The sequence below is a fragment of the Capsicum annuum genome, chromosome 9 (genome assembly GCF_002878395.1).
Source record: "Capsicum annuum cultivar UCD-10X-F1 chromosome 9, UCD10Xv1.1, whole genome shotgun sequence".
Classification (NCBI taxonomy): Eukaryota; Viridiplantae; Streptophyta; class Magnoliopsida; order Solanales; family Solanaceae; genus Capsicum; species Capsicum annuum.
The window spans coordinates 188853854-188865140 of NC_061119.1; the positions used below are offsets into that span (position 1 = coordinate 188853854).

The window sequence follows — 11287 nt, forward strand, 5'->3', positions numbered from 1 at the left end:
CAAGTTTTCAAAGAACTGTATGTCAAACTTTGACACTATTAATTACTATATTTAAATATAGAGGTGCACCCGTCAAGTTTAAATCCTGGGTTCAGCCTCTGATTTGTTGGAATAACTTTTTTCATTATACATTTTCACGAATAACAGTACTATTTTTCGGCTATGAATCCTCCATAACTATAGCATTGACCTTATAACTAACTGATTTTCTTCTTCTTCTCCTAAAAAAGTTGAAAACCTAAATTCTGAAAAACTCACCTGTACATTTTGTCACAGAGAAATAACAATGGAATATATTACCTGAAACTAACTTCCACGTAAAAATCCTACTGTCATCTTATACAGTCAAGTATTACAAGAATTAATCGAAGAGAAAACGAATAATTAGAAGAAAATTTAATATTGTTATACTAATAGAAATTTCATAAAAAAGTACGTAGTATTTTTGGTTTATGTTGTAACTATTTACGATGTATGGAGAAAGAGAATATGGAGATCATGAGAATGTGGACGAAGAAAGAGAGATGATGGACGAAGAAGACGAGTCACATGAGATAACACAGGACGATGCATGGGCAGTTATTAGTGCATATTTCGAAGAGAAGGGACTTGTTAGGCAACAATTGGATTCATTTGATGAATTCATACAGAATACAATGCAAGAAATTGTTGATGAAACTGCTGATATTGAGATTCGTCCTGAATCACAGCATAATCCTGCTCGTCAATCTGATTTCGTTGAGGTTTTGTTCTTTCATATTCTTTTGTTCTTGTCTTTATGGTGTTTAATTTGTAGTTTAAAAAGGACATGACCTTAGATAGGAGGTTAGGGAGGATACGGATTAGGGAAGGAGGTTAGTGGATAGTAGTGGTTTGAGTTACTATCCACTCATACTGCTAGTAGTCATAGTATTGCTTCTGTAGTTTGTTGCCCTTCGATTTTAGTTTGATGTTTGTTGTACTTTGATTATTGTATTATTTTTCTGTAGTTATTGATTAGGTCAGTTTGATTTCATTAAGGTTCTGTTCATACTCTTTCGCCCTTTTCTTAATGGTGTTTAATTTGTGGTTTACCGAGAACATGATCCAGATAGAAAGTTGTGGAGGACACGGATTAGTTTAGGAGGTTAGTAGGTAGTAGTGTATTTTCTTGTTATCCACGTATACTAGTGGTCATAGTATTGCTCCTGTAGTTTCTTGTCCTTCGATTTTTGATACTATCTATGTTTCTTGTCCTTTAGTTATCACATTATTTTGCTGTAGTTACTGTTCAGTATAGTGTGTGGTGCTTTCACTTTCGTTTATTCTCTTTCTGTACTGCTTTGGCCTTTTTTTCTTGAGCCAAGAATCTATTGAAAACAATCTCTCTACCTTTGAAGTAAAGGTAAGGTCTGCTTACGCACTGCTCTCCCTAGACCCCACTTTGTGGGACTATACTTGGTATGTTATTGTTGTTTAATTTGCGGTTTGTATGTTACGACTATGCTTAATTCAGGTTCTCAAGTTAGTTGTGGTTAACTATGTGAACTTTTAGCTCCATTTTGGCTCATTTCCTTCTGAATAGTCTTTAAACCTTACACTTATCATTGCACTATAATACAATCTCAACGAACACATGAAATGTTCGTGTCAAGTACGGGGTCTGATGCAAGTGTTCCGATACTGATTAGCATTAATGACAACTAGTTGGTATTGCCTATATAGATACTTTGCTTCCATTATTTTGTGAGAATGTTTAATTAACTTAGCTAGAACGAAACATCTAGAATAGGAAGGATGAAATGAGGGGAGTAAATGAATAAATGATTGTTTCACTGTGCCAATATATACTTTTCTATGTTCGAATAACAAACAAACTACTACATAATACTACGACTACTAGTATGGAAGGACAAGCAAGACAGCATTCAACTACCTAACTTACCTTATACCCTTGACTATAAGTTTCTAAACTCTTCCCCTTGCTGTTTCCTTACAATGTTCATTTGCTAATTTAGCAGAACGCCTTGTATTAGCATTTGACTTTAAAATGAACTAAACTGTAATTGGTTCTAATTCTGCAGACAATATATAAGATCAAGTTTACTCAGATATACCTGAGTAGACCTATGATGACAGAGTCTGATGGAGAGACTAATACTTTGTTTCCAAAGGCTGCACGGTTAAGGAACTTAACATACTCGTCTCCCTTATATGTTGATGTGAAGAAGGAAGTAATAAAGAAAGGTCATGACTACGAAGAAGTCACGGAAAATCAGGAATTTACCAAAGTTTTCATTGGAAAGGTAGAAAAATGTGGATATATCTACAGATAGAATTAGTCTTTTATTTGCGGTCTGTTAATGCGTTTTAATTTCAGGTTCCTATAATGCTTCGATCAAGCTATTGCAGCTTGTATAACCTATCAGAGAAAGATTTAACTGAGTTGGGAGAGTGTCCGTATGATCAAGGTGGATACTTCATTGTCAACGGGAGTGAGAAAGTTCTGATTGCACAGGAGAAAATGAGCAGTAATCATGTATATGTATTCAAGAAAAGACAGCCAAACAAGTATTCTTATGTGGCAGAAGTTCGGTCTATAGCCGAGGGCCAAAACAAAGCGCCTAGCGGCATGTTTGTTAGGATGCTTTCTAGGTCTAATTCCAAGGTTTAACAACATTAACTCATTTCAAGAATAGTTATGTGCTTGTTGCCATACTTCAATTTGCTTTAGTCTTAAGAAACGCTTCTCTGCTTTGTGACAGGGAGCCTCTGGGCAATATATTCGTGCCACTCTTCCATACATACGGGCTGAAATTCCAATTATAATTGTCTTCAGGGCATTAGGATTTGTCGCTGACAAGGATATTTTGGCACATATTTGTTATGACTTTAATGACACACAAATGATGGAATTACTTCGCCCTTCCTTGGAAGAAGCTTTTGTGATTCAAAATCAGCAGGTGTTGTTCTAGTTTTGTCAAGTTGTCGTGATAGTATCCTGTCAAAAAGATAAAACCTATTCTAACTTAACTATTTATCATATGAATTTTGGTAGGTGGCACTTGACTATATTGGCAAAAGAGGATCTACTGTTGGTTTCACAAGAGAAAAGAGAATCAAGTTGGGAAATTCTTGCTATTCAGTGCTGAAGCTTTTGTGTTTCTCAAATTCTTAGAAGAACTGTCCATCTGTATTGCAGGTATGCCAAAGAGATTCTCCAAAGGGAAATGCTTCCGCATGTTGGTACTAGAGAGTATTGTGAAACTAAGAAGGCCTACTATTTTGGGTGAGACTATGATCCTGAATTTGGAATGTACGAACATTGTTAAAGAATCAATAACCGAGAGTTGAATTCTTTTTTTTATTCCAGCTACATCATTCATCGTCTCTTACTCTGTGTACTGGGACGAAGGCCTGAAGATGATAGGGATCATTATGCAAATAAAAGACTGGATCTTGCTGGACCTTTACTTGGTGGCTTATTTAGAATGGTCTGCAGTTTGTTGTAATGTTTTGGTAGCCGAAGAGAAGTTCTTACTAATAAATGCCGATATTTATGCAGCTATTTAGGAAGCTAACAAGGGATGTGAGATCCTACGTTCAAAAGGTTACTATCTTGGCTCCTTTTTGGTGCTCTATCTATTTGCTGCTTCTGCAAAATAAGCAATCTACTTTTGTGGGCGAGCCAGTGTGTTGATGGTGGAAAGGATGTCAATTTGCAATTTGCGATTAAAGCAAAAACAATTACAAGTGGACTTAAGTATTCTCTTGCTACCGGGAACTGGGGACAAGCAAATGCTGCTGGTACCAGGGCAGGAGTTTCACAGGTGAGCTGATATTACTTGTATATATATACGCACCATTTTTTTCGTTTTCGTTTTCATCTTCTTCTCTTTTTTCATTCCCTTTTGTATGCATATGTTTACACAGGTTTTGAATCGTTTGACATTTGCATCTACTCTTTCTCACTTGCGTAGATTGAACTCACCAATAGGACGGGAGGGTAATTTTCTGTTGCTCTTAGAATCGACTTTCATTTGTTCCTTTTGGTAGTTTCTTTGTCATCAATATCTTACACCTTGGAAACCAGGTAAATTGGCAAAACCTAGACAGCTTCATAACTCTCATTGGGGAATGATGTGTCCAGCAGAAACTCCTGAAGGACAAGTAACATAATACATGACACTCATTATCAATTAAGTTTGCACGATTTAATAAATATTATCAACATTTGTTCTGCTGCTGATATGTTAGGCATGTGGACTCGTAAAGAACCTTGCTTTAATGGTGTACATAACAGTAGGATCAGCAGCAAATCCAATTTTGGAATTTTTAGAGGAGTGGAGTACAGAGAATTTTGAGGTGTGCAATTCCTGGAAGATGCTCATGGATCTCAAAGTTCTAAATTTTGTGACAAGTTCATGACATTCTTTTACTTTAGGAAATATCTCCCGCGGTTATTCCCCAATCTACCAAGATTTTTGTAAATGGTTGTTGGGTTGGCATTCATCGTAATCCAGATCTGTTGGTTAGGACATTGAGACAGCTGAGGAGACAGGTTACGCTACCACATTATTTTCTTCTCTTTCTGATGTCAACATGCTCTTGACTGATTGTGTTATTTGAGTTAAGAGAATTTTGACATTTGTTCTCTTTTAGGTTGATGTTAATACTGAAGTTGGAGTTGTCCGTAATATAAATTTAAAAGAACTGCGGCTATACACAGATTATGGACGTTGTAGTAGGCCATTATTCATCGTGGAGAAAAAGAAATTGATAATAAAGAAGAAGGATATTGTCACACTGCAGATGAGGGTATACACCATTTAGCAAGAATGAATCATTCTATAATCCTTCAGTCCCAATTGATCTTGCTTGTGCTAATCTCAGGAGTCATCTGAAGATTCGGGCTGGCATGATCTTGTGGCAAAAGGATTTATTGAGTATGTTGATACCGAGGAAGAAGAGACTACAATGATTGCAATGACCATAAACGTAAGAAGTCATGAGCTACAGCTATTGCTTTACACTGTATTTCCTAGTACTTACCAAAAAAATGTTCTGCTGCTCTTCTTTTTTCGAAGCGTAATCATTCATTTCTTGAGTTTCAGGTGCTTCTATTTCAAGAAGAAGTAGAGTTAGTACTTAGTGGCCTTAGACAGAATTTCAATTAAACGATTTTCCTGTTTAACATTTTAGGATCTTACAAATGCAAGGCTGCACCCTGATGACGCTTATTCTGATACCTACACACACTGTGAAATCCATCCATCTTTGATATTGGGGGTGTGCGCTTCAATCATACCATTTCCAGATCATAACCAGGTGAATTAATATGTTTATTTGTCCCTACTGGAACATCTGATAAAAATAAGTTACTATATTTATGGTATGTTATTTGATACTTGGTCAAGTCTGTTAATATTATCTGTTTTCCTTTCTTAACCCTTCCTTTGGCTTCTGCTTTATCGTCTACTATTTTGACATGATGCAGTCCCCTCGTAACACATATCAATCCGCTATGGGAAAGCAAGCAATGGGGATTTATGTCACCAATTACCAATTTCGGATGGTAGGCTGTGTTATGTATGCTGCGAGCTTTCCGTTGTTCTTCAGAAACTTTCCAGTATTAAAGTATTCACATCCTTGATTATTGCTGATCTAAATAACAGGATACATTGGCCTATGTACTGTATTATCCACAGAAGCCTCTCGTTACTACACGGGCTATGGAGCATTTGCATTTCAGGCAGCTTCCAGCTGGCATTGTAATTAAGCACCTGCTTATTGCTTGCCTTGATTCTTAACATTCTTGTTTTATAGTGATTGTAATCTTTTACTATTGGATTTGCAAAGAACGCTATTGTTGCCATTACCTGCTACTCTGGCTATAACCAAGAAGATTCTGTCATCATGAATCAGTCTTCAGTTGACCGCGGCTTCTTCCGCTCTCTATTTTTTCGTTCATATAGGTATGTCAGTCTCTCTCTTTACTTCACATTATATGCTGTTTTGTTCTCTGATCTAGCTTCCGTCTCCATTTTCCCTCGACAGGGATGAAGAGAAAAAAATGGGAACGCTTGTTAAAGAGGATTTTCGGCGTCCTGATAGAGAAAATACAATGGTTTGTTCATTCTTTTGGCCACTCTCTTCCTCCCCATCCCGTCCCTCTTTCTAAAGACTTTAATTCGGACAAATAAAGAAAGAAAGAAAACAATAAAGACAATAGGATATGGTTTTTATTAGATTGAATCTATTTTCTACTTGTGTAATGTTGTAGTTTCCGTTCTGCTATTTTTGTTATTGTCTTTGTTTCTTGTACTTCCGTTACTTCTTTTTCGGGGAATTCCTTGGATTGTTTTTTCTTGAGCCGAGGGTCTATTGGAAATACTAAAAAGGGGTCTATAGGGAACAGCCTCTATAACTCTTAGGGTTAGGTCTGCGTATACTCAATCCTCCCCAGACCCCAATTTTCTGAGACTACATTTTGGGTGTGTTGTTGTATAATGTTGGATTATGGTTGTAATTTCTTGCAGGGAATGCGACACGGAAACTATGATAAATTAGATGATGACGGATTTGCACCTCCTGTTAGTATTACTAGCACACACAAATTCATCATTCTGCTTCACCGATACGTGCTTGAAATTTAATCTATCAAAGCTTTTACTGATGCCAGGGAACAAGAGTTTCCGGTGATGATGTCATAATTGGAAAGACCACACCCATTTCTCAAGATGATGCTCAAGGACAACCAGCAAGATACACCCGCAAAGACCATAGTACTAGTCTACGACATAGTGAAACTGGAATTGTGGATCAGGTTCCTGCTAGTTATTTGTGCTTCAATAGTCACATTTCTTGTTGGCCATTTTACATTTGTTAACTGTATTGTTGATGAGTTGTTTCCTTGCTTTCAATAGGTTCTTTTGACAACAAATGCAGATGGATTGAGATTTATCAAAATAAGGATGAGATCTGTAAGAATTCCCCAGATTGGAGACAAATTCAGTAGCAGGCATGGACAAAAAGGAACCATAGGAATGACTTATACACAAGAAGACATGCCATGGTCCGCTGAAGGTATCACCCCCGATATCATCGTTAATCCACATGCCATCCCTTCTCGTATGACAATAGGTCAGCTAGTTGAGTGTATCATGGGGAAGGTTGCTGCTCATATGGGAAAAGAAGGAGACGCCACCCCTTTCACTGATGTTACTGTAAGTTGCCTTCGGATATGCCAATCACTTAAAAGTTTTTGGCTCTTTGAGCAATAAATTAACCATTCAATATTTTCAGGTGGATAGTATCAGCAAAGCTCTACACAAGTGTGGTTATCAGATGCGTGGTTTTGAGAGGATGTATAATGGTCATACAGGCCGTATATTGACAGCAATGATATTCTTGGGGCCAACTTACTACCAGAGACTGAAGCACATGGTGGATGATAAGATTCATTCTCGTGGCCGTGGTCCTGTGCAGATTCTCACTAGGCAGCCTGCTGAAGGGAGATCTCGCGATGGAGGACTACGATTTGGGGAGATGGAACGTGACTGTATGATAGCTCATGGAGCTGCACACTTCCTTAAAGAGAGGCTGTTTGATCAAAGCGATGCTTACAGAGTTCACGTATGCCAGCAATGTGGTTTAATAGCTATTGCTAATCTGAAAAAGATGTCATTCGAGTGCAGATCTTGTAGAAATAAAACTGACAATGTTCAGGTACAATGCTCCTCTTTCTGCCTTTGTTGTGCACTACAATATCCAAATTGTTGGATCATAATACTAAAACTTTTTCTGAAATGTCTAGGTGTATATTCCTTATGCCTGCAAGCTTCTGATTCAAGAGCTCATGTCAATGGCAATTGCACCAAGAATGCTTACAAAGGAAAGGAAACCATCAAGTGGAAAGAAAGCAACCGGATAGCAACATTTATTTTTGACTCTGGTTCTTCACACTTGGTCATCACAAGTTTATCAACCTAACATCCTACAGATTTCTGGATATTGATAAGAATTCCCAGATTGCAGTGCAAAAGTACATGAGCTTTCCCTATTGCTTTTCTATGTCAAAGGGGAAGGAAATTGGTTGAATCAGCGACTGTCGAGTAGCGCTTTTACACACTCAGCTCCCCATTAATAATCTCAATTTTTACACTTCTCAGATGTCACCAAGAGAAAAACAGAGGAGCCGTTTGGACATGGAACTATTTGCCTCTCCTTAGCCGTTTTTTTTAATCAATAGGTACCCTTTAGTCAAGTGAAAAACATGTCCAACTACAACTAAACCTTCAAAATTCTATGTCCAAACACTGCCTAAATATTTTTCCTTTTCGATAATACAGATTGAATACCTCCAGATTTGTACCTCCAGATTTGACTTTCTATTAGTTGAAATTCATAAGTCATGAGAAAGCAAGAACCGTGCAGACACACTATCAAGGTAATGATTATGACTACTCTTAACAATATTCTGACAAGATCAATTTAATTTGTGATACTAAATACTCGTCTTAGTAAACACTTAATCAGGCAACAGAGATAAAGGCGTAATCACATTACTTATGATAGGTTCTGCTATATCCCACTTTCATAATTTTATCTTTGAACGGAGAGTGGTGTAAGGAGTAAAACAACTACACTTAAGCAAGACACAGAAACAGAGAAGGATCTAAAACTGATAGCCCGAGGATCAGGAATCACATTGCATTACTGGAAAATGTCTAACAGCAGGATAGAAACAAAATCAGTCAACACCTTTTCTAAGCAAAGACAGACAACCTTCAACTAGAACACCAAAAAAACAGCGTTATCAAGAGCTGGCTCAATATGAAATAGCCTCCAGTTTCTCCAGTGCCTTCATCAGATCTTCTTTAAGGCTGCGAATTGCGCTCTTCAGCTCCACCACACTAGACATCACATTTTCAACTTCCAGTTGGCTTCTTGGTAACTTGGCAAAACAGCAATCAGAGTTACAGTGCTGCAAAGTTAAACGAATATCAGTTTAAAAATACTAGCCTCCAACGTACATTACATGAAATATAGCAAGAAGCCACAACCAAATAAGATACTCAAAAAAGGGAAAAGGAAAAACAGCCAACTGGGATATGTACCCTAGGACAAGCAAAGTAAACTTGATTCTGAGTAGCTGGAGACTCTGTTCCTGCAGGCACATCCTGTATTTCTCCAGAGACAATTGGTGGTGACACACCAGAAGAGCAGCCAGCAATTTCAGCAGATGGTACATGCACATTAGAATACAACTCTGGAGCTGGCAATCCCATACTCGGAAGAAGTAATCCTCTGTCTTTATAAGAGACTAGCTGTGCAACATCTTTCATTTTCTCAACAGATTCAGTAGATTGATCACAGAAAATGGAGGTGTTTTCTGTAACCTTACTAGCACTGGACACACCTAAGACAGTTAGAGTAGAGCCTTTCATTTCTTCAGACACCTCATCTGATTGATCAGAGAACAGGGAGGTCTTCTCAATTTCCTGACTAACACTGGACACAGCAAAGGCGACCAGAGACACCTCATCAGATTGATCAGAGAACAAGGAGGCCTTCTCAATTTCCTGACTAACACTGGACACAGCAAAGGCGACCAGTTCAGTATCTTTCTCTTCTTCAGGCAGCACTTCCGATAAGATTTCATTTAACTTTGAAGTGTTTTCTCCTTCCTTTATACTGTCATCGGGGATCAAGGGCACAGAGACCACTGGATTAGTGCCAACCTTCTCCTCAGGCGCACCAACAGACAAAAGTTCATGACCGCTCTGAGGCACAACAGTTTCATCTCTAGACATTTCTTTGTCCTCAACAGTAGTAACTTCTAACAATGACTCCTCATTTCCTTCAACAGCATTTCCAATCACAGATACATCCTTACACTCGTCAGAAACACCTCCTCCGTGAAGCTTGGCTTCTTCGATTTCCTGGAAAACAGTAGCCGCCTCATTTGCTGCCACTACATCAAAAATTAGATTATTGCACCTGGCAATAATCTCCTCAGGCATCAGGCAATCAGACAACAGATCACGATCATGAACCTCCTCAGTACTTTTTCCAGATTCCCCAACCAACAGTTCTGCTTCCTCCCTATCATTGAGCACAGCTCCACACGATTCATTTATTTTCAAAGTTTCCCCAGGTTTGACACATTCCGCAATGCAATCGGCACTTCCACACACAAGCTGCCCATCTACATTATTTTCCATAGATGTCCTCACGTCCATTAAGGACACTTGATTTTCTTCAACAACAGATGCAACCTTAAATTCATCAGTGACTTCTCCTATAGTATTCATGGCTTTGTCCGATTCCTTGTCAACAGAAGCTTCTTCATGCCAAACAGCCCCTTTGGCCAACTCTTCAATTGGTACAGACAATTTGACAACTGAAACAGTTGTTAACTCTGCATGAGCAAAAACATAATCGGAAAAAAATTGAAAAACACAAACTGGAATTTGTTGAAAAAACTAATTCAAAAATTGTATTACAAAATCTAACTATATAGTATTTGACAGAGATAGTTTACTTAATTGTCTAACTAGGATCCTTAATTGTATATATATAAAAATATAAGAATAGACTTTTCAATTTATAATTTCGTATTAACATCAATTGGGACACTTTTATTTTACTTTAGTTGAGTGTACGTCAAAACAACTTTGCTATTCCCTTGTTATGTTATTGCGGTTGTAGTTATATTATCAATAGGAACATTACTAACGATTTTCATGTTGTAGAAAAATAGTGAAGATTACTTAGTATATATAAATTACTTGCATTATAAATTAAAAAAGCATATGAGAATGGAATATTTTTATAGAACAAAAATTACCATCAGTCTGTTTCGCTTTGGCCTTTTCTTGCTTCTTTCTGGCAGCAGCTCTCCTTTTCTTTGGACCAGATGGCATTTTTGTTTCTACTTTTTTTCTAATAAATCAGATTAATTTAAAATGAACAAATTTAGTAGCACTAAACTAAGAGATTTGCAAGGGTGTTTGTATATATAGGTAGTTCTAATATGTCTCTTAATATTCTGTGACTGTTTTAATTATAATAATTAAAGAAGTTTTAGTTCATGAACTGTTGATTGAACTTCCCATGGAACTTAATTAAATTGTGATTCTCCTCATTCCCTAAAATTATTGGAAACATAGGAAAAAAAAAAAATAGGTAATGCTTGACGTACTAGATTATGCAAATACTATCTAGTACTTCACAAAAATGGTATTTACATTCTTGGAAATAACTTGTCCGCTTTTATATTTTGGGATATTTAATAGGAGAAAGG

At 37.3% G+C, this 11287-nt stretch overlaps 2 protein-coding genes across 4 annotated transcripts; one reads left to right on the forward strand and one right to left on the reverse strand.

Moving 5' to 3' along the window:
- Positions 1-235: 235 nt before the first annotated feature.
- LOC107842305 (DNA-directed RNA polymerase II subunit RPB2-like) lies at positions 236-8558 on the forward strand. Of its 2 annotated transcripts, XR_007045202.1 has the most exons (26): positions 236-743; positions 2064-2285; positions 2360-2647; positions 2745-2942; positions 3038-3102; positions 3182-3268; positions 3353-3473; positions 3545-3589; positions 3672-3809; positions 3913-3985; positions 4073-4149; positions 4237-4344; positions 4424-4540; positions 4642-4797; positions 4873-4977; positions 5182-5307; positions 5477-5554; positions 5655-5750; positions 5839-5954; positions 6037-6106; positions 6519-6572; positions 6662-6805; positions 6906-7205; positions 7285-7707; positions 7796-8230; positions 8331-8558. XR_007045202.1 is itself a non-coding variant. In XM_016686066.2 (25 exons), the coding sequence occupies exons 1-25, from the start codon at positions 471-473 to the stop codon at positions 7910-7912; spliced, it is 3597 nt and encodes a 1198-aa protein (XP_016541552.2). In that variant the 5' UTR covers positions 236-470; the 3' UTR covers positions 7913-8558. The 2 variants fall into 2 exon arrangements, 1 of the variants encoding a protein (XP_016541552.2); XM_016686066.2 differs by having other exon boundaries at positions 7796-8558.
- Positions 8559-8655: 97 nt separating this feature from the next.
- LOC107842306 lies at positions 8656-11248 on the reverse strand. Of its 2 annotated transcripts, none has more exons than XM_047397126.1 (3): positions 10832-11248; positions 9099-10384; positions 8656-8965 (listed from the first exon to the last, which is right to left on the reverse strand). In XM_047397126.1, the coding sequence occupies exons 1-3, from the start codon at positions 10905-10907 to the stop codon at positions 8810-8812; spliced, it is 1518 nt and encodes a 505-aa protein (XP_047253082.1). In that variant the 5' UTR covers positions 10908-11248; the 3' UTR covers positions 8656-8809. The 2 variants fall into 2 exon arrangements, with proteins under 2 accessions (XP_047253082.1, XP_047253081.1); XM_047397125.1 differs by having other exon boundaries at positions 9099-10402; positions 10832-11246.
- Positions 11249-11287: the final 39 nt, after the last annotated feature.